The sequence below is a fragment of the Aedes aegypti genome, chromosome 2 (genome assembly GCF_002204515.2).
Source record: "Aedes aegypti strain LVP_AGWG chromosome 2, AaegL5.0 Primary Assembly, whole genome shotgun sequence".
Taxonomy (NCBI): domain Eukaryota; kingdom Metazoa; phylum Arthropoda; class Insecta; order Diptera; family Culicidae; genus Aedes; species Aedes aegypti.
In genome coordinates, this window is record NC_035108.1 from 36,780,829 (window position 1) to 36,805,294 (window position 24,466).

Here is a 24,466-nt window from a genome sequence, read left to right on the forward strand (position 1 = left end):
TTGTGGACTTTCCTAAACTTTATTATTTCATAAAACATTGCTGATTGACAAAAACATAACGTTCAAATCGGCGTAAAATATTGGATGCTGCACATCCGGAAATGGAAGAGGAAGATATGGAGGAGGAGGTCGACCCTAATCTACTCACTAAATACTTGGATTACATTGTCCTTTCCATACCGTGCATAACCTTTAAGTTTAAGAATAATATAGCGGGCATAGTAAGCAATAAATTAAGGATTTGGAGATTTACTTTACCGCGTCCTAGTCTGTGCTAGTTTCTGAAACCATCATCACAGAGAAGAGTTTTGCTGTCTGAAAGTAAGTAAACGAGTTGACAGTACTTGATACTAAGATATGCTAGAGAAATATAGTTCTAGAACGGAAGGTTCTATGCAAAATTCTATAACATGTATTAACGATAAAGTTGAGTTTTGGTAACTTTGTTCCACCTGTTTGGGGGAGAGAGGATCGTTTCTAGCTGAAATCGTCTCTTTCTCGTTTTCAACTAATTAACTTTTGTTTAACTAAGTGTATATAGAACTATTTCTTCAGATAAAAATGTCACCGATCTGATTCGGAGTTCTATTAAGGCTAGAATAAAAAGATTCAGGACATACAGAAGAGGTTTCTAATTCTGATAATAAAAAGAAGGGACTTAGTCGACCTCCAGTTTCCGGAAGCTACCGATCACTCCGGCAGCGATGTCCGCATCGGTGGTCTCAGCCCAGTAGGCAGAGTTCTTGTTGATCTCGATTTGCATCTCATCGAGTGCCACCAGCTGGTCTCGTTTCGCCTTCAAGAAAGCCTTGAACTGCGCTACGCACTCAGCCATGGGAACGGTACCGCCGTATTCTTTGGGTAGCAGTTTGGGATTGACCTTGCTCTTCAGCTCATCCATGTTTTTGTGGACGAATACGCGATTCTTCAGTTTGTCGCTCAGAACCGACAGGATGAAATCGGACAGTTTGTTGGCAAACGATGGCAGGTTAACGAAGTGGTTCTCTTTCTGACGCATCGGCAGCGAGTTCTGGACACAATTGGCTAGGTTCTTGATGTCTGTGAAGGACCAGATTCCGAGGAATCCCATCGACAAGTCAGAGTCGTCAATGACGTGGACGTATCCAGCGATTTGCGATTCCTCTTCATCCAGAAGGGCTTCGACGACCAGGGAATGGACCCGGATCAATTGGGCCGCTGTGAAGCGACTGGTGTCGTACTTGCCAGCACTGGAGAAGACAATCTTGCGGCCACGTTCGTCACGTTCGGGCAAGGCGAACAGGTATCCGGTGTCAATGATGGCCTCCAGCTCCGGATCGTTGATGTCCAGCTTGTGGAACCAGTTGGGGTAGATCTGACGGATGGAGAGATATTTCTCGAGCATTTCTGTTGCGGCTGGGATGGAGAACTTCTTGGTTCGCAGGAAACGCAAGAGGAACGGAGCGTCGGTGCGGCACTTTTTGATCAGCGGATGCTTGGCGATCCATTCGCGGAACTGCTTGAGGGCATTTTCCCGGATGTCGTCGTCCTCGCGGAGTTCGTCCTGAGCGGCCAGTTTGAATTTGTCCGGAAGGTTGAACGCGTACGTTTCGTACGATTCGGGCGCTTTGCACATGTTCAGGGCGGCCATCTGTGGAGGGGAGGAGAAGGAAATTTTGATTAAAAAATTATTAGTAGAGCTGTTTATTGATTTTATCCTGGCACCAATGTGTACAAGTTAAGGTCATCCAAAAAAAATTCTGGGGTTCAAGAGTAGGTATGACTCGACAAGTGTGCTTTGACCATTTCATCCAACAACTTCTTCTTTCTGGCGTTACGTCCCCACTGGGACAGAGCCTGCTTCTCAGCTTAGTGTTCTTATGAGCACTTCCACAGTTATTAACTGAGAGCTTACTATGCCAATGACCATTTTTGCATGTGTATATCGTGTGGCAGGTACGAAGATACTCTATGCCCTGGGAAGTCAAGAAAATTTCCAACCCGAAACGATCCTCGACCGGTGGGATTCGAACCCACGAACCCACGGTATCGAAGGTACCGGTAATATCTAGAAAGAATTGGAAAGCATTGAGTACCGGCATTTTCGGTACTGATGAAAAATCTAATAATCATTTGAATCAATAAATTTCTTCACAATAAATAGATCAATCCAGTTGCCTGCGTCAAGGGTGGTACTGGCGGCTCTTTATTGCTACCTCAACGTGTCGCTGGTTCTAAAATGTAAACAACCATACAAAATAACGACCAAACAATGGTGAAGGCGTAATCAGTTTTCTCGCAAACATCTATTTTGGGAATTTAGCAGAATTTTCTGATTGAATTGCCAACAGCGCACTGCAGTAGCACGTAGCAAATAACTGCTTGCAAACAATTTCTTTCAAGCGCATTGATTACCTGTAATTTTGTGAAGAATGATTTTTACTTTTCCGCGTTAAGCCTTAAAACTGGTTCTGGACTTAGGTTGGCGGCTTTTCAATTTTACTCCCAGTTGACAGCCGCCCTCCACCCTTGGCCTGCGTAGTTGTGCAATGTTGACAAAATTTTCTTTGTTTGCTGTGAGAACTGTCACAACATTGCTTTTGTTTGCTGTGAGAATCCAAATATAAACAGAATTGCTGCAAAACAACCACTTCCTTGTTGGCCTGCCGTTGACTGAAAGCTCAATGACGTCAAACAAACATCGATACGTTTTCATTCTGAGGAAATCGCCTTGTGTAAGATTGATTGTGCGTTGGTGTTCCTGGCAGTTTGCTTGGGGACCTCTATGCTACGTAGACTGGAGATTCTATTCTTGACACTGTTGATTCACTTCGGTAGCGGGGTTTCTTGGCAGATTTATTTTTGTAACAATGTTTATAATATCCGTAGCGAACTGGACTATCGAAATTCATATATTTTGTCTTATGAAATGTGGAACTATTATTGCAATGCGAGCGCTTTATGTACCGTTCCAGCATCACCCCACATCAAGGCGTCGATAGGCGCGTGGTATAAGCACGGACCAATCGATCGCAAGGTTCTTGTTCGATTCCAGGTTGCCGCGTTAACATTTTTTGTTTTCAAATTCTGGTTTCATAAGGCAAATCTATGAATTCCAACCCGATTCCTTGTGGCGAATTTTCATAAGGGGATCTTATGTATTTCGATAGTCCATTTGCCTGAGTGTATTGAAGTGCCTTATACACTGAAACATGCGTTGCAGTAATGAAAACCATGAACAAGTTTTTAAATTTTCTATTACAACCAAGATTGAGCTATGGTGGACGTTTTCTATATTTGCGTTTTGTTCCATCTCAATCCAACCGCATCGCTAGCGGTAAGCGTTCGCGCTTGACCATCGTCAGATCCTCGGTTCGATTCTGCCCTGCTGCAAGTTTTTAACCATGATATAGTCATTACTGTCGGAATGGTGCCATGGTAGAATTGAAAACACAAACTGTTCGAAATAAAGGCGAATTTAGTCTGCACAAATCAAGTGGCGTTGTGTATTTAATTTAATCCTCTGATATAGTATTTTCAACCGCAACGCTGTTCTCAGTGTAGAAAAGTTTCAGACAATTTCACCGAGAAAATCCTCCATGCCAAAGTGAATCATAGAAGTACCCAAGTAGCTCAGTATCTTATTTGTTAAAATTCTTTGATGGCGAACTTCTTAGGTCGATCATACTTAGAATTAATTACCAAAGTCGGTAATTTATTTACCGAAATCTCAACGATCGGTATTCGATTCGTTAAATGAAAATATTACCGAACGATCCGAAATTTGCGTTTAGAATGGCAATTGTCAAAATTACTGAACAATCGGTGATTTGTTTTTCCCGAATAACTGTAGCTTTGAACTAGCGATGTCTCCCCGAAATATTATTTTCAACAAGTATAAGAACAAACACTCTGGAATACCCAACTCATTTTTATTTAAAGAGGAATGCAGTACACACTGATCAATTACATTGAAATTCGCTATTATCGTCGGCTGATCGTTGAAATTCTATTATTGGGGAGCAAAAACGACATGACTCGATATAATTCGAAAATGGCTACTTCAAGAGAAATTATTCATATCATCGCTATGGTTCAGAATCAATTCAAGATTCTTATCGTATCATCAGAACGTATTAATTTGACAAAAAATCAAAATTTTGTAAATCGACCAAAAGTTGTTTTTAGAAAAACTTTTCTATTAAAAAATTCTTCATCATGAAATTTTGTCCCAAACATCTGTTTACTATCAAGATTCTATGGTGAAAATTTAAAAAAATATTAAAAATAGAGTTTTTGTGTAATTTAAAATTTAAGTTTTATTTTTGAATTTTTATATTTCTTGTAGGCCAAACGGTTCACTACATCTTCTTCATAGAACATTTTTCTCTAAAATCAACAGTTTCGGAGTTAGAATTTTTCAAATAAGTTGCATGCAAAAATGTTTAGGCCATTTTCGTAAGTTATTCTCGAGTCAAAATTATTGTTTTTTCTATGGAAAACACTTGTTGTATCATACCAAAAACATGTGCAAAATTTACTTCAAATCTAGGATGGTCGAGTTCTGTGGCTGACCGATTTGACATGGAATTCGTCTGTTATGAAAAATAATCATCAATAATAAGTGGTATTAATAATACAATAGGTGACTTCCCGCAAATATATTCCTCACCATCTCATTGGAAGTGAGCATAAAACGAATAGCCTGTCCAAATTATATGCATGTCCAAGTTATATACTTTACCCTATTTGTCTAATATAGAAAAAAAAACTGGATTCTCATCACCATACTGCCCACGGTTTGCTCCGACTCTGACTCATATTGCATCAGTTGAAACAGTTGTTCAACGCCACTCGCGTAGGCTCTACCAGATAAATAAGAAAAAAAAGGAACTTTCTCTTTTGCTACAACTCAACCGTACACAGTTTATGCCCGTCCCATTTTGCTAGCAGGCTGACTAAAACTCGTGACTCTATGAACGCCGGCAGGAAAAAGATGTTGCGAAATCTTACGATACGGGTTGTTGAACCCTCCGCCGCAGCTGTAGAGTTATCAACCTTGAAAAGGGAGATTTGCCTAATGGAATGGAAATAGAAGCTTTTTCGATTGGTAATTTCCATATTTCGAAAACGTTTGTTTCAAAATATTCTGTAATTATTCAAGTTTGAACAGATTTGAGATAATCTTGTGAACAGGACCAGTGAACCATATCACCGATGAGAGTATCACGGCGCCCCGACAGACTGTTATTATGAAAAAAAAATTGTCCATCAAATTATTTCACCGACCTCAGTAAAATTTTTCGCCGATAACCCAACAGCTGAAAATTCGGTAATTTTCAATGCCGAATCTCGGTACTTATTTTACCGAGATTTCGGCAAACCTCAGCCAGCACAGTTGCTGGCTAGTGTTGTGTGCTATTTCATTACATAAAAAATAATGCGCTCTCGGGCTAGGGATTGGATATAAATAGAAAGCGTTGAGTTTGGATGGGCATCTAATTCTTCCGAAAGAGGTGCACTTTGCGAAAAAGGACCACGTGATTATTGAGCTGAAATCGAATTCAGATTAACTTCTGCGTCCTCTCATAGTAACGCGCCCTAACTAGAGAACAGGGAGTCGTGAGTTCGATTCTCACTGAGAAGACGTGTAACTTTTTCGCAAAGCTTCACATCAATTTGTTCATTTAATCCAATTACTGCGGAAGCGACAAATGCCGTATGAGAAAAATACATCGTATGAGAAAAACACGTCAAACACTATTGATAATCGTTTATCGATGTGCCTAATAAAATATGGCTAAATTACCTAGCAATTACAGAAAACTGGATGAAGTAATACGCACTTAACACCAGATTGATAGGTAAAATATGAATGTCACATTCGAAAACGAGTGTGTCTCGTGCCTAAAACGGTATTTTTAAGCGAGCTGTTAAATTAGCACCTTCTCCAGCACCAATTTTTTGGCTTCACTCCAGTTGTTCGTGGATGACAGCCGTTTCAGTCAGTTGTGATTTTTAACGCAACTGAAACTTGAAATATGGTGTTGATTACCGTTGGATGATAAGAGTAATTACTCATGTCTTGGGATCCAAGGGTGAACTGGATAATGTTGATAATTGCATCGAAATGAGCTCGATGCTCTAGACAAATTTTCCGAACACCAAATCGAAGCAGTCTCTAGCCCAGGCTCTTTGATTCAAGTGAGGAAACAAAGAGTGCCGCCTATCGTGGTCAATTGTTCCGTATTTGCGGGATCAAGGGATTAGGGTTTTGCCGGAAACTCTTAAGGATCGCGAACATCTTCTCAAACATCTTGAAGAGAAGAGGCACAATTTTTTTACTTATGACGACAAAACTGAACGTTTGTGCAAAGTCGTCTTGAATGGTCTCTCAAGTGACTGTCATGTCTACCTATCTCAAGTGATATGCCTTATGACTCTGGTACATTTTACTTGTTCGTACCTACGGAATTTCTGAGCTATAAATACAGGCTACCGTAGACACAGAAGAGAGACTTCCCTCACTGTGGACTGATTAACATATTATTTTATTCTTTATTTGCAGGATATAAAAGTGATTTAATTCGGAAATTATCAGCACTGAAAAATGTAAAGAATTCGAACATGTTTGGGTGAAAATACTTGTGGAAGGCGAAACACATGTGTTTGCCTCGGTATACTTTCCCCCAAATAACGCTCGTAAAAACTCTTATGATAAATTTTTCCAAATCGCTGACGAAATCATGTCTAAGCTCTCTCCAGAAGTAAAAGTTCACATATTCGGAGATTTTAATCAAAGAAGCATTGACTTTATTCCAGACGCTGACAATGAGTGCATTCCAATCGTTGGTGATAACGAAACATTGCAATTTTTATTTGACAAAATCGCCAGCTTAGGCCTCAATCAAGTTAACCACATTAAAAATAAGCAAAATAACTATTTAGATTTTTTATTAACGAATATGTATGAGGACTTCTGTGTGTCTGAATCACTAACCCCATTATGGAAAAATGAAGCATTCCATACGGCAATTGAGCTCTCAATTTTTGTACACAAGAATAACAGACCTGATGACTGCGAATATGAAGAAGTTTTTCAATACCATTCGGCAAATTATGAAAATATTAGGGAAAGGTTAAACAGGATAGATTGGCAAACGATTTTAAGAAGCGAAAGAAATGTCGAAGCCTCAGTCGACGTATTTTACAAATTGTTATTTGAAATTATTCTTGACGAGGTTCCATTACAAAGAATAAGGCGAAGAAACCATTCCAAGACTCCAGTGTGGTACAATGAACAAATAAAAAATTTGAAAAACCGCAAGCAGAAAGCACATAAAAAATACAAAGAAATAACAATAATAAAAACTTAACAAGCTATCTATCAATTTGTGATCTATTTAATCAAGCCATAGATAACGCATATGAGGATTACAACTTAAAAACTGACAATGAAATAAAATCTTGCCCAAAAAATTTCTTTAATTACGTCAATACAAAACTGAAGTCAGATAATTTTCCCTCGATAATGCATCTTGACAAAAACGTTGGTGATAGCTCCGAGAAAATTTGCAATCTTTTTGCATTTTTCTTTCAAGAAATCTATACTACTTTTGATGATGAAGACCGCGATTGCAATTACTTTGATTTCTTACCAGAATATACTAGAGACATTGTAATCTGTCATATCAACGTAAAGGACGTCATGGAAGGCTTGAATAAGTTAGATGTTTCAAAAGGGTCTGAACCAGATGGAATTCCACCATTATTCATGAAGAGCTTAGCTGTAGAACTTACAACTCCATTGTTTTGGCTTTTTAACATGTCATTAGAGTCTGATACTTTTCCAAAATCATGGAAAAGCTCATACCTGGTACCCATCTTTAAAAATGGAAAAAAAATCTGACATAAGGAATTATCGTGGTATTGCCATTATTTCTTGTATTCCTAAACTATTCGAAGCAATCATTAATGAAAAACTATTCAATCAAATTAAAAGCAGAATAACAAATGCTCAACATGGATTCTTTAAAGGACGTTCAACAAATACAAATCTAATAGAATTTGTCAATTACACACTCACTGCAATGGATAATGGTCACCATGTAGAGGCACTTTATACTGACTTCAGTAAAGCATTTGACCGCGTTGATATACCTATGCTACTATTCAAATTACAAAAACTAGGAATAGAGTCTAATCTTCTGAAATGGATTGAGTCCTACTTAACCAACCGTCAACAAATAGTTAGATTCAAAGGAAGTAAATCGAATCCCATTCAAGTCACCTCTGGAGTCCCTCAAGGTTCCCATTTGGGCCCTCTTCTCTTCATACTGTTTGTCAACGACATCTCTTTGATCCTTAAACACATAAAAGTTCTGATTTACGCTGATGATATGAAACTTTATTTAGAAATTATTAATAAAGAGGACATAAATATATTCCAAAATGAAATAAAAGTCTTCTACACCTGATGTAATAAATCCCTGCTGCAATTGAATGTAAAAAATGTAACTTAATAGCTTTTTAGTAGAAAACGAGACACACCAAACGTTGCAATCACCCTAGGAAATCAGCCAGTGGTAAAATGTGACAGAGTCAGAGACTTAGGTGTCATCTTAGATTCAAAACTAACATTCATTGATCATTATAATACAATCATCAACAGAGCAAATAACATGATTGGATTCATAAAACGGTTTAGTTATAGTTTCCATGACCCGTACACAATTAAAACGTTATATACTGCATATGTAAGGTCAATAATTGAATATTGTAGTGTAGTTTGGTCTCCTTTTTCAATAACACATGAAGAACGGATAGAATCAGTACAAAAACAAGTCCTACTGTTTGCCCTACGTAAATAAGGTTGGACAAGATTTCCTCTACCTTCTTATAAAGCACGCTGCATGCTTATCAACATACAAACTCTAAAAGTGCGTCGTGAATTCGCAATGGTGTCCTTCGTAAATGATATTGTTTCACATCGTATTGACTCCGCAGAACTCTTAGCAAAACTAAATTTTTATACACCCTTCCGACAACTGCGAAACCGGAATATATTCCTTACGTGCCATCATCGTACTAACTATGCCAAATATGGGCCTCTTAATCAGATGATGGCAACATACAATAAACATTGCGCTAGTATTGACTTCACAACGACAAAAACCAAATTGGAGCGATATTTCAATTCAGTTCGATGATTGTAAACTCGTTTATAAAACATTGCAGCATAAAATGTTCCTTTATAATTCCTGTTAGAAATAAGAAAAACATGTAAATTAGTGTGTAATGAAACGGTCTACTATTGATTGACGACAAATAAATAAATAAAAAAATGACTATAAGTCACCTGAAGAAATCAAAAATGGAATTAATTTTTTACTTGGATTTTCCCCAGTCCAAGTAATCAATATGAAAAAGAGAACCCAATCTGGCATTGTTCGGAAATGGCTTTCTCAAGAATATTATTTAGTTCACTTTAACAAAAAAGATATAAATAATATTAAAGCTTTGAAAAAGCTAGACTTATGTTCGATTTTCGTGTGACGTGGGAATATTTCCAGAAACCTAGAGGAAACTACCAGAACCCCACTCACGCCAAGTCTGTCTGTCTAGTGAAGGAAGATACCACCAAGTTTTGCGGGGGCAATCATAAGTCAATTTTTTAGGATTGCCCTTCGCGTAGGAGAGTCGTCGAGGCTCGTGTCAGGCAGATGAAAGATAATATCCGTTACGATAACGGTCGTTTCCGGAATTTGCCTGGTAGAGTATCGATCAATGCATTTTTCAGTTAACGATCGCTTGATCAAGAATCATACCCATCAGCATAATCATGCTCATTCACAAACAAATTTTAGTCCGACGGGTAGCCGTTCGAATCTTTCAATTTCGAATGTATCTACCCACGGAAAATCCTTTGCCGATATCGTAGCAGGTTATTTGAACTCCTCCCCTATTAGTACTATGAGTACCCATTTTACTTGTTTCAAATCAAATGCATAAAACCCTGCCGCCACAGGTAACATCTACTTCGTCTCTTCGTCTACGATTAACTTGGTCTTAACCGACTCTAGTCATCTTTGTAGCCAATTAGTTACTCATGCTGATTTTGATTCTGATCATGTCCCTGTTACGAAGCGATTCTCAATCCTATCAGGTCCACTTTTAATTATTTTCGAGCCGACTGGAATATATATGAAACATATATTGACCCTAATCTTGATGTTAACATTTCTTTACAAACAAAACTTGATATTGACAATGCTCTTGAAACTTTAACAAATTCCATTGTTGAAGTCAGGAGCATTGCAATTCCAAATGTGAAAATTTGAATCCGTGACTATAGACGATGATCTTAAACTCTTCAACCGTCTTAAAAACGTGAGGGGAAGGCAATTTCAACGCTCTCGCGATCCTGCTATGAAAATTAAATGGCAGGATCTGCAGAAAGAAATCAAGAAACGTTTTGCACAATTAAGAAACAACAATAATAAAATTTCTCAATTGGACCCTGGCTCTTAGCCTTTTTGGAAACTTATTGGAAACTTTTGGACTTATTAGTCCAATTGAAAATCAAGTTACTCAGGACTTCGAAAATATTCTCAATCAAGAGCACGTTTTCGAAAATTCCTGGGAGACTGATTTGGAAGAACTATTAATCAAAATAATTAAAAATATGAAAGCTTCTGGCTAAGATGAAATTTTCTACATCCTCATCAAGAAACTTCCAGAAAGTAGCTTGCCATCCTTAATTGATATATTTAGCAAATGTTTTCAATTAGCATATTTTCCTGACAAATGGAAAAATGTTAAGGTTGTACCAATTTTAAAACCAGACAAAAATCCTGCAGAAGCTTCTAGCTATCGTCCAATCAGTTTGCTTCCTCCATCAGTAAACCTTGTGAAAAGGTCATTTTGAACAGAATGACGATCCACATCAATGAAAATTCAATTTGCCAATGAACAGTTCGGATTCTGCCATGGACATTCGACCACTCATCACTTTTTACGTGTTACAAATTTGATCCGTTCTAACAAATGTTTGCGGATGACACAGGCCTCTTCGCCAAAGGACGAAGTCTGCGTGTCATCTGTAGTCGATTGCAAAAAAGTTTGGATATTTTTTCTTCATACTTGCAAAAATGGAAGTCTTTTCCTAATGCTTCCAAAACTCAACTAATAATATTCCCACATAAACCAAAAGCTCTTTATTTGAAACCTTCGAGTAGACATGTTGTCACGGTGAGAGGATTTTCAATAAATTGGTCAGATGAAGTTCATTATTTAGGGCTCATGCTAGATAAGAATTTAACTTTCAAAAATCACATTGAGGGCATTCAAGCCAAATGTAATAAATATGTAAAATATCTCTATCTCCTTATTAATAGAAAATCAAAACTTTGTCTTAAGAACAAGCTTTTGATATTCAAACAAATTTTCAGGCCAGCCATGTTGTATGCTGTATCAATATGGACTAGCTGTTGTAATACCAGGAAGAAAGCTCTGCAGAGAATTCAAAATAAAATTTTGAAAATGATTCTGGAGCTTCCTCTCTGGTATAGTTACAATCAACTCACCTGTAAAAAATCTGAACTGCTACGGCAAATGAAATGTAATATGTTGTTAACAAAATGTTAATAAAATCTTAAATTTGTTTTACCAAATTAGGACAATAGTGTTGTCTAATAACACAGAACACCTAGATATAAGAAATGAATGTGATGTTTGGAATAATACTAATAAAGAAATAAAAAAAACGCATGTCTTGGGCACACTCCGAACCACTTTCTCCTATTTGCACATATATCTATCTAGAGGACTACGATAGCCTGATATGACGTGTTGCAAATCTATATTAAGATAATGCCTCTGTTTCATATTAACCTCATATGTATTTTTTTACATTTCCAGCGCTAACATTCACATAGCCTCTGTGGCGCCATCGGCTTGCGCGTTCGGCTGTTCCCCGGAAGGATGGTGGTTCGAGCCCACCCAGGGGCGGATTTTTTTTAAGATTTGCTACGTTAGCCAGCGCAATAAAATCATGTCGTTTCCAGCTTGCGCATCTAATCATATTTGCATTCCTCGCAGGAAGTCAATCAGTCCTAACAATGCAACTGCATTGTTTGACGAGGTGTGTGTGTAATGACACAAATATGCAATCGACAATTGAATTTATAGACACGCATCGTCGTCGCCTCTCGACTTCAAGGTGTTTTTTTCCACGCCAAGTAGGTTGGGTACCGATGCAAAACCGTTATGTAAAACAGCATTGTTCCACCGCAGATGGATCGGCGTCAATGGAACACGATTCCCGCCAGCTAAATCGTCTTCTTCAACGTTTCAGTGACATTGAAAGTTCAAATTTCGTAACGTGTCGAAATCCGGAAAGCCAGTGGTCGCGGGCAAACTGTTTATCTGCTCCAATGAATATATCGCGAGATTTATCACCCGATGACTACGACGCACGGTAAATTACACAAGTTCGATAGATTAGACCATTGCACAGTGGTACCGCCTATAGGCCAAAAATAAACAAAATGAGTAGTATTGTTTTCCACGTCCTTATCGTTTGATGGAAACATAATTAATTTGGCTATTTTTTGACAGTATTTTCCATTACATATCATATAAGATGATTTATAACCGCCTCGTAGAACAAATGGAACCACTGTGCATTTGCGCGAGTTTTGGACTTTGACGGAAAATTAGCATAGTGTTCAGGATTGAAAGTCATAATGCCTCAGCAGATTGGCGACAATTTCCTCGCGGTCGCCACTGACCGATCGTAATTATAATACACATATCTATCAGTGTGGGTAGAAGCGAACCTAATTTGATGCTATTTCGAAGGCAGACACCTGGAACCGAGATTAGCACGACGTTGCGCAAATTCGCGTTTTGGATTTATCGGTCAGGGTGAGTGCGAAGATCGCGCGTTCGCGATAAAGGTCAGCCAGTGAGTGTGCTTTTTCCTCCCCATGTATGTTTGTAACGAGCAGGTAGGCACAGTACTTAATTAGGCCCCCCTACTAGAATTGCAACATTTCTATCGGCCGATACCGGTAATGTTATATCATGTGATGGCTGTGTGTGAGCCACAGTAAGAAAAGCATGCGCGAAAAAGGGAATGCGCGAGTGTTATGTTATGCGTGCGTAGCTAAATTGAACCGGTTTTTGCGTGCGCTGTAGATGCTATCCATTGATTGACGCCGGTAAGGCTAACGCCAGACTGACTGGTCGGTTTCACTTTCAACATTGCGCGACGCGAATTATCATTGGCAGCAGCAACAAGTGTCTATTTTGAAATGTATACAAGTAAAATGGACCGAGATGTTAGTTTTGAACAAATTTTATGATATTATCTTTCCACTGAAAATGCATTTTTTATATAATGAAATCGTTTGTTTGAACTATGAAATCACTCGTTGTTTTTTGAATCGAAAATGTTTTGAGTCGTCCCTAGCATTTTTTTTTGCTTTTTTTGTGTGTATAATTGGGACTCATTCCGAAAGACAATGAGTACTCTTACTTTGTATGTATTTTTTGCAGGCCTAAAGTTTTATTTTGATGTGGTATTAGAATCCTAATCCTAAACTCTTTGAAGCGCACTTTTGGAGTAAAGAATAATCTTGAATTCACTTTCAAAACTGTGCGATGAGAATAATCTTGATTTTTTGCGTTAGCGTTAGCGTTGGCGTAGTTACGATATACTTCGTAGATTGGATACTAGCGATATTCATGTTATTCTATTGATAATCTCATCTAAATTGCTGTCAAGAACAAGGCTAGGGAGTGAGCCAGCTGTAACCATACTGTAGCTGCATACATAGTTGATAACTGAAAGCACGCTTTCAGCACACAGATATCTTACGTTATCAAGCCAGAAATTCAAGGCCAATGCATTTGAATAAGCAGTGTAGCAAACTGCTTTGGCACTGCTCAAGGAAGCAGAATCTTTTCACGTTTGAGCTGATTCACTATTCTTCTAATATCATACACGCCAGAAAATGCGGGGATTCTTCTTCCGAGTTTGCGAAGTGACAACAACGTGCTAAATTTTCATAATATAAACTCATCAAACACCATCGTGGAAGGCCTTCCCAAGTCTACTGGTAATGACTGCGGCTACAAAGCAAAGCCACGCCGAAGATGTATGGGTTCGACGGTCAGTTTGACTTCCCTGGGCATAAATTATTATCGTTCCTACCAGACAATATAAGAATTCAAAATGACAACTTTGACAAAGAAAGCTCCAGTTAATAACTGTGGAAGTGCTTCTAGAACACTAACCTGATGGGCAGGCTATGTCCAAATATGGACGTAATGCCAAGGAAAAGAAGACTATCCTGGAGTAATTTACTACGAATAGCGAAGAAAACCTTCCATTACATGTATTGCGGTTTTGCGTGGCTACTGGAACAGACTGCTTCATAGCTTAGTAATTATGAGTATTAGACTGATGCAAATTTTGAAGTTTTTGCTCCCCTATGCTTAAACGATGCCAATTATGATGAAAATGATCCTCCCAAAATTTGAAGTGATTCGGAAGAAATTTGAATGTGCACACGCCATTTGAAGTTTATATGGAGATTACTATGGAAAACGCCAATCTTTTGGGTTCAGCCCTCTATCTCTTCGTCATAACATTTTATGAAGAAGTGAACACACTCATCTCATGTGAAAACTTCCCAGCTACAACTTTGCCGAAGATCTCATTTTGATGGGACGTAAGGATAATTTGTTATTATTGATAACAAAGTCTATATCATGCTGAGATGATCATTCAACTACTTTCAGAGCAACACTGCTTTTTTGCTGTAGAACATAGTAGCCTGGATTACTTTGATCTATTCTTCCCGCCAGGAGTACCACTGTTGCCTGCCGAACAGTTGGTGAAGCATGCTACACGCAAACCAAGTTTATGATGATGAATAACAATTTATCCTGACGTCCAATCAAAAAGTGGTCTTCGGCAAAGTTGCAACTGGGAAGTTTTCAAATAAGGTGAGTGTGTTCACTTTTACATAAAATGTTATGACGAAGAGATAGAGGGCTGAACACAAAAGATTGGCGTTTTCCATAGTAATCCCCATATAAACTTCAAATGGCGTGTGCACATTCAAATTTCTTCCGAATCACTTCAAACTTTGGAAGGATGCTATTTACCATGATAAAAATCGTTTGAGCATAGGGGAGCTAAAATTTTAAAATTTGCATCACTCTAATGAGTATCTACTTTCATAGTTGTTATTCAAAATCTTTATTACTTTTTCAACACACCATATTTGCATTTGTACGTGGCAAGCAGAAAGATACTTTATTAAGCCTAAAAAATTTCAAATTCGAAAAAAAAACCCTCGACCGAAGGGATCTGAACCTAAAACACTCAGCATGCTCTATTTGTGCCCAACTGCCTTCTCATATTGAGTGTACGTTGAAGTATAACCTTAAATTCTTCCTGGGCCTGGAGACAAGTAGACAACAGAATCTCACAATATCTATCTAAAACAGGATTTACCCAAATTTGTGGAGGGCATTCAAATTGACCGCTCCAACACTGATCGGAGAGTCACTACTACACCATAAGCAAACACAGGTGTGAATTGACATACCATCTAACCGAAATCGCGGTTGAAGTCAACGAAACACACATCATCCACAACCTAAACTCGTTTGTTGAGCGCTTCTATTCACCACTGGCTGCTTGACATTCCAAACAAACCTCGGTGACGTCACAAAGCATACAGCGTCCTCGCGGATCGCTTAGCGTCCCACCCTGAAATGGCATTGAAAAAGTATCAATCGACGAGCGAAATCTCCGCTTGAGTCATTAGCGACTTCGTCGTAGGTAGGTAGTCGTTTTCGTCTTGTTCGGTTTTATTGCAAATTGCGTAAATGTTGACCATTTCATTGTCGTCACCGCGGTTGCCATTTGAGATACCTACCTATGGAACCGTTTTTTTTTTCTGACGGTGACCATAAACATATGTCGTCGCTGCCTGCAGACGTAAAAGAAAGTACCTTCACTTTTCCTCTTGCATTACATCTTGCATTACGACTCTCCGAAAACAAAAACACAAGCTCCATTAGCCCGAACTAAAAAGTTTTTCTTTGTTCACAGACAAATAGAAGTAATACTGATGAAATTTCCATCGACCACTAATTTAACGATCATTTCAAATAAATTTCACAACCAGAGGCACGAGTATCGTTTTTCTGCGTATTTGAAATTTCACACTATCTGTAGGTCTTGGTGCACAATAGTAGTTTACGGAACAAGTTGCAGAATGATGATTTTTACAGCACGAGTCGTAAATTTATCCTACGAGGCTTGCCGAGTAGGATAGTTACGACGAGTGCTGTAAAAATCGAGTTCTGCAACGAGTTACGTACAACATTTTTTGCAATTTCGTAGAAGACCACTTGAGGGTATCAGAAATTATATAGGAATGCATACACTAACATTTTACATTTTCTGAGAAATTGTTGTGTTATGATTCATTACGCAACTCAAAACAGTTGCGTAATGAGAAAGCGTTGCGTAATGAATCATTACAGCACTGGTTTCAGTTAGGTAATGACTATTCCCGCACTGCATACTTCAGTGCAGGAAAGTAGGCCGTTTCATGACAGATTGGCGTGATGATAAACAGCCTATTACGATGAGAAATTGCAAAAAATAGCATTTCGCGCATCATACTCACCAGATGATGACAGTGTGAATTGGCCGATATGTTACGGTTCTTCTGAACATTTTCCGTTCTGCGGTAGCCGCCAAGTTCTACCGCAGCTGTCAAAGTTCTACCGCAAGCTTGAAAATCATCGTATCATTGAACGAAGACATCTAATCACTGTATGCTAGTAGAGTCCGAAGCTTTGGAAAACAACCAACAACAGTCATTAGCGTGGTTTCCAAGGTATCATCGCAACCGATCGATGATGCTTTGAGAAAATCAGCAATGTGACTGCTGCGGTAGCTTTCTGTTCAACCGTAGAACGGAAAGTTATCTCTACAATTGCAATATTTTGAAAATGTAACAAACGTAACAGTCTGTGGCTTGCGTGTCTTCTTCTTCTTTTTGGCATTACGTCCTCACCGGGACAGAACCTTCTTCTCAGCGTATTGTTCTAATGAGCACTTCCACAGATATTAGCTGAGAGCTTTCTTTGCCAAAGTTGCCATTTTCGCATTCGTATATCATGTGGCAGAATACTCTATGCCTAGGGATGTCCAGGAAATTTCCATTATGAAAAGATCCTGGACCGAGCGGGAATCGAACCCAGACATCTTCAGCATGGCTTTGTTTTGTAGCCGCGAACTCAAACTACTCGGCTAAGGAAGACCCATTGTACATTTAAAATAAAAGCATGAAACGAGCTCACCAAATTGATCATCCATCCTTGGCTGAGCAACTGTAAGCTACTTTCATCAGCATGCTTATTTAACAAAAGCAAAATATCACTCCGACGACGCGAAACCCCGAACTCGACTGCACTCAGAATGCGTACGATTTTTCTGCTTAGGCTTCAACGAAGCACTGTCCAGTAAAACGCGTGCGGAATAATCCGACTTATTTCAGCTAAAGAAACTTTTTTTTCTCAAAAACTGCACCAGCTGAATCTAATAATTTGCGGAGACGATAAAAACGTGACAGATCAATATTCAACACATCCGTTCGCGAGCGCTGCCTACTGCGATACAAATACAATTTTTCAAACATTTTTCAAAAATACAAAAAAAAGTATCAACGGTAATAAAAAAAAACTTTTCTTATATGCGTTTTGTGGTCCAAGGTTGAGACCAAAAATAAAACCAGAGCTACGGAAAAATACTTAAAATTCCAAACTGTGCTCCGTCTAAAGGCGGGTTTGTGTATTAGAGGGTAGAGAGGATTCTGAGTGATCCCTGAGAGGATTCATCAGAAATTTGCAATGTTTCTCATCTTTCCTTCCAGGGCTCTCAATGGAATCAAAATTTAGAAAACTAATTTTGCTACTAAAACCTGAATTGCCGGACAATGCTTGAAAGTATCCCAAAGGCACAAATTTAGCCTTAGATAGTTTTACCCAAGGTACCTGGAATGCTAGGAAAAACAATCTAAGCAGTCAGTGGATGCGGGGTGTGCCAAACTGTGGGGAGGTGGAAGTGGCAGCTGGTGGAGTTTGTGTACATGATTGTTTTTTCAACACCTTGGAAACTGAGTTGCTAGAGGTAATTTGTTTCAACCACACAAGTGAAAATTTCTCGCGCATCAGCTATCCTCCTTTTCTTCTGAATAATTTATTGGACTAGAGAAGTAAGTTATTCAAAATTATTATTGCTGTGTGCGTTTGAAATGCAAATATCAAATGCGGGAACACTAAATGCGGTAAGATTTTCAACAAAGAAGGCGAAGTCAAAATTTGATTTTCTTTGCTAGGTTGGCGGTGATATGCATCATGGTTGCTAAGTATCCTTTGGTTACTTTGTGTTACCGCTTTTGAAGCTTAGTTACACTGGATTTGCACGTCAAACGCAAACAGCAATATCTTGTGGCATTGATACTTGTGTGTAAAAAAGATGGCCATCCTGGAACTGAGACGCTGACAGCGCTCAACTTGCAGACGTCATATGAAACATATCGCGAAACTTAGCTCTGTGCCCTTAGAGCTACACATATTACAAATGATATTCGATGTGAATGATGTTATTGTATTCCATATTCAACTTGCAGTGTCTTTACTACTAATTCGATGTGCTACCATAATTTTCCTTGTCTAATACACCCTAAGCGGATGTTAGAAAGAAATGTTGAGGATACGCCGGGGAATGTACTCTAACCGTGTGCTTATTTTGCTTCGACGTGTAAAAAAATGAATTGTGAACTTCACAACTTCGGGCCAAATTATAGAAGTAAGCTCTAATAAAAATGAAATAATCAAATTTTCTATTATTCGATTTAGACTGTTAAGGCCCCATGGTATGATTCATGCTGACTAACCAGTTCCGCTATCGTTGCGATTGGGCCTCTAGATAATTTCATTGTAGCTATTTGGAACCTACCACCAAAAAAATGTTTTCAATTTCGTGGCTTGCTAATCGGTCTCGTAAAAACAAACAAGCCAGCTGTCATATACGTTTTCAATATGGCGCAATGAGCGATTCCACACATTGCACACATTGAACTACCTCCCTTCTACATACCTTGGTTTTACCTTTACGAAACAGTTGGACTTTATATCTCTCATGATGGGAATTTTGTTCAAGTCTTCATTTATGTGCTTGTTCATATATTCTTAAGAATATGAATTTAATTTCCGTAACCAAAAACTAAAGTCGTCCACGCCTTATAAGGGTTAATAGTATCTGTGGCCAAGGTACATACGGTGCAGGAACGATTATTTAATGTTAATGTCTACATTGAATAAAATTTAAACAAAATAATGTTGTAATTTTACCAAAAATATAACTCAATATGTTTTAAGATAAACAAAAATGTAACTCATCGAAGTAAATGGACCAAGTATAAGCAATTGCTTTCAGATTCTTCATAACAAACTCTGTGATAATTATGAATTAAAAATTAAATTTATAAACAATTTAAACAAAATTTGTTATTTGCCATACATTTTGATATAATTGTGATACAATTTTATTGTAATCCATTGGTCGGGACGCCGTTTTTGCTCATATTGAAAATTTAACTAATCCAAATGAAATTTATGTACATCTAGATTTGTCTCGACACTTTTTGATGCTTTCTTCGTTATTTCGATGTTCTTCTAGAAAGAGCTGTAGATGATCTCAAGAGGTCACATGATTTTAGATCTATGACCACAAGAAAAAAGATATTTTTTCAATTTCATTTCATTTTCAATTTCATTTTCAATCGCATTTTGTTATAATTATTTTTGTGGGAAATAATAGAAACTACCGTAATCCGGGGTATCATTGATCAGCGGGGTAACATTGATCGGAATGACTTATGTCGTAAAAAGTTCGTATTATCATTTATTGATGGAACATTTCCAAATAACAAATGGTGCTTCTATTTCTTATATTCATAAGCTAATGTAAGTGAGGATTTTTGCGAAAATTGCATTTACATTATGCGTAAATTTGTCAACTTTTCGAAACAATGATTTCAAAGGGTAAGGATGACACTACCGAAGATTCATGTCTCACATAAGTTCTGCAAACGATATGAGCAAGGAAAATGCGGTTCTTACTAAAAATGGCATAGCCGAAAACGATTCCGTTATAAAAACTTTCATAAGTATGCTCAATTAGGCAACATTAACGAATTACTGTAAAGAATATAGAATTCTCTTAAGAGATTGCCTACCTTTAGGCGTATTCCGTGGTTCGAGGTGTTTTTAATTTTAAAATAACTCAAAAGGTAAATGACTTGTAAGCGTTTGGTCTTCATATTCGGCTTCGGGGGCCATGAATTAAGTAGGAAACGATATTTTTAATATTACCGAACGGTGTTTACGTAGGTGATCAATGTTACCCCATATCAGCTAAATCAAAAAATCATTTAAAACATTTTTTTAAACATGCATAAATCTTTCAAAAAACAAAATGCAGTTTATAGTCACGAGCTATGGGTGGCAGTACTTGTTTTAAAAATATAAAGTTTGCAACATTTGCTTTTTCAAACAAAATATTCAAGGAATATTCAAAAAAATGATCAATGTTATCCCGGATCACGGTACCTAGTTTTTGAACGCGAGCTGATTGTATGCAAAATTTAAGCAATGTACACGGCGAAAATATGTTAAAAAGGTGATTCATTTTAAAACAGTTTTAGAAGACAGGTTGTGATTCTTCTTAATTAATTTTCTCAAAACCGTATGAAAGTTACTTACGTCGATTTGAAAAAGTAATCGAGAAATGTAGTTTGTGAACTTGTGAAAATTGTGTTTGTATGTTCCTGGAGTCGCAGTATTTGGATCAGAAGTGTACTGGACGTTTACCAACGGACAAGTACGGGTTATGCAACAGAATGCAGGCGTTTGGTGAGTCCGTTCCTATAACGAAATTTGTTTTTTCAGTTTTGATCTTTGTGTTTTTTTCGGAGTGCGGAGATTCGATGTGTCGATCGGTATGTGTTTGTTTAATCTATCAATATTGGTTTTGTTTGTTCATGTTTGCAACAATTCGATGACCCTGGAGGGATCGAAACTACTTTTTAACTGATTAACAAGCAGAAAATTACCACCATTCGACGAGAAACAACATCTTTCATAAAATAAATAAAAGTAAATAAAATATTTTTTCTCTTTTGATCGCCGGCAATCGAAAGATTAAATGTAAACCAATTAAACACCACATGCTCTGGGTCCATCGCTAGTTCAAGAAACTTGTATCATAAAGTGGTGTGACTGGTGTCGATCGTTAAACATTTCTCTCAAATCGTGTTCGTCCATGCGATTTCGGTGAAAAAGTGCAAAGTGGATAATTGAACTGAAGTTGTTTAACGAAATACAGTAGTTTTGTTGCATTTTTGGTGTACAAGCGTACAAACCATGACAGCTTTCACAAAAATACACTAGGAAAATAAATCTATGTTGCAGGTAAGTTGGAATATCCGCCGTAGTGGAACATTTTAAGTTTGATACGACGAATAATAGCGCTCACAACGAACTAGAACGAAACCCTATCAATGTATGTATAGTAATTTCTATACAAACTTTGAAGGGCTTGTGCAGTCTCAGTTTTCATCCAAATGAGCACAAACTCTGGGAAGACACTCAAAATTGGATCTAGAATCGAATGCGTGGTGTGGAGCAAAAACGATTTTTTGTACCCTCTCTAATAGACACTCATTCAGATCAACAACATGAGAATACCGTAATCCGGGGTAACATTGATCATTTTTTTTGAATATTTCTTAAACATTTGATTTGAAAATGCATGTGTTGCAAATTTTATATTTTTAAAACAAGTACTGCCACCCATTGCTCGTATTTATGTACTGTATTTTGTTTTCTGAAAGTTTAAAGCATGTTTAAAAAAATGTTTTACGTGAGTTTTTGATTTAGCTGATATGGGGTAACATTGATCACACCATGAAAACATCGTTCGGTAATATTGAAAATATCATTACATACTAAAATCATGGTCCCTGAAGCCGAATATGAAGGTCAAACTCTTATAAGTCATTAAGTTTTTGAGTTATTTTAAAATTAAAAACACCTTGAATTGTGGAATACGCCTAAATGTATGCAATTTCCTAAGGAAATTCTTCACGCTTTATAATAATTTGTGAATTATGTTTTATTGAACATATTTATGAAAATTTTGACAACGGAGCCGTTTTCGGCGATGTCATTTTTAGTAACAACCGCATTTCTTTTGCTCATATCGTTTACAGAACTCATGTGAGACACGATTCTTTTATGGTGTCATCCATAATCATGAAAATCATTGTTTACAAAAGTTGAAAAATTTACGCATGAACACCACTTTATTTTCGCAAAAATCCTATTGTTTATTAGCTCATGATTAGAAGAAAGAGAATCGCCATTCATGCATTGAAAATATTTCATCAACAAATGTTGATTCGAGCTTTTTACGAAGAGGGTCATTGCGATCAATTTTACCCCGCTGATCAATGTTACCCCGGATTACGGTACTTGAAAAATCCTCTGTCGGTGAAAATCAGGTTGGTTTTCTAATAGACCGATCATCATTTGATCTGGTAGACTCGTCATATGTTTACTAATTTCAAAGCAACTTAAGGTTTACAGAAGTTGATAGTACAACGCTGGATGGTCTGGGGTCAGAGTTGTGAGCAAAGACAAGGTCAACCTTTATTGTGACATTAGATACAAGATTGGAATTTACTGATTGGCATATTAACGAAGTTAAGTTGCTTGGCTTTGTGGATGCAATCAAATTCAGGCCTGCATAGGCCTTTATATAAAGTGGAAAATAACGAGTATAGACTTAATCATCTATTCTAACAAAACATAGAACATGATTGTTGATAGAGATCGTTTTAAGTTTTTCTGATCTTCTTTTTCTTCTTCTTCTTGGCACTACGTCCTTATTGGGACAGCTGGGCAGCTTAGTGATCTTATGAGCACTTCCACAGTTATTAACTGAGAGCTTACTCTACCAAAGTTGCCATTTTCGCATTCGTATATTGTGAGGCAAGTACGATGAAACTCTATGTCCAGGGAAGTAAACAAAATTAGCATTTCGAAAAGATTCTGGACCGACCGGGATTCGAACCCAGACACGTCGTTTGTAGTCGCGGATTCTATCCACTCGGCAAAGGAAGTTCGCTTCTGATAAGTATGTGTATATGGATGAGTTGTAAGGAAAATTATTTTCCTTGGAACTGTTGTAACATGTGACAGTTAACAAGACCAAGTGTTGCAAACTGAACTTTGACAGGGCTAATGCTTGCTTAAATCACCATAATGGGTATGATAGGGGGTCACAGAACGGTTTTTGAACATCCCAGTTTTTAGATTGACCACTTCAAATTGCCTATTTGGTACGCTTCTTTTATACATAGGTATCACGTGTTCAATATTTTAAGAGATTGGAAAGATTGATACTTCTGATATATATAGCTGCATACATTCATAATTGATAAATCAAACATAAGGCACTGATATTCGTTTAAGATTTGAACTTAGCCTATAGGTATTCTCCTAATACGTCAAACTCAGAAAAAATATTGTGATTACAGTTTGTACGCTTTTTGAAGAAAGTCTTTCGTCTAAAAGTTCAAGACAAATCCAAAAATCACCAATCCATTTTACACCTTTCTACATTACATCCGTTCCACATCTGTTTCGCCTCTGTCTGAATGCAATTAATGTGAACAGCTCAACCCATATACCGATACTCGAGAGACCCCTCCACTCCACATGCAACTCTTTCCGATTGTTCAACATGCATTTCCATTAACCCACAATCGCCACAAACAGTTCAACCCCAAAAATCTTGTTCCGGTTCATTTGCCCACTTTTTTTTTTCGTCGGGCGCTTCGCCATCACCGCGCGGTTTTTACTTCGTGTCCATAAAGCCGCACATTTCTTCTCCACGTCTGATTGGCTGTTTTGGCCATCGGTTTTGGTTTTCGTAATCGTGCCCGGTCGTCTGTCCAACTTTCATCTTTTGCTGTTTCTTTGTGCTTTCTTACAACGGAATCACTCTCTCTTTCGGCGAATGGCATGGGTTTTCTTTGCACTGAAAATTTAACACTCACTTTTTAATTAGGGATCCTTGTGCTTGTCGTCTGCTTCGAGGAAAGGTAGCGGTGCGTTGATTATCCTGAAGAATGGTCCTGTTTCGGCTTCCTCTTGTTTACAGGGTTGTTCCCGAAACACGCACTCACACGGAGGGGGATAGAAAAGAGAAATCACTCACGGACACGGTCAAACGTAGCACGCGGATCGCGTCGTCGTGAAGAAGCTCAAGCACTTCCGAATTCCGAGATGGATAAATCCAAACTGACTTCAGCGACTGGTTGTT

At 37.9% G+C, this 24,466-nt stretch overlaps 1 protein-coding gene across 1 annotated transcript; it reads right to left on the reverse strand.

Moving 5' to 3' along the window:
* Positions 1-24,466, reverse strand: LOC5569904 (clavesin-1). The gene is made up of 2 exons (XM_001658752.2): positions 24,201-24,466; positions 1-1,630 (listed from the first exon to the last, which is right to left on the reverse strand). The coding sequence occupies exon 2, from the start codon at positions 1,628-1,630 to the stop codon at positions 659-661; it is 972 nt and encodes a 323-aa protein (XP_001658802.1). The 5' UTR covers positions 24,201-24,466; the 3' UTR covers positions 1-658.

Bases quoted from the DNA above. Each gene is read 5' to 3' on its own strand.
- LOC5569904 (XM_001658752.2), bottom strand. From the start codon at position 1,630: ATGGCCGCCCTGAACATGTGCAAAGCGCCCGAATCGTACGAAACGTAC.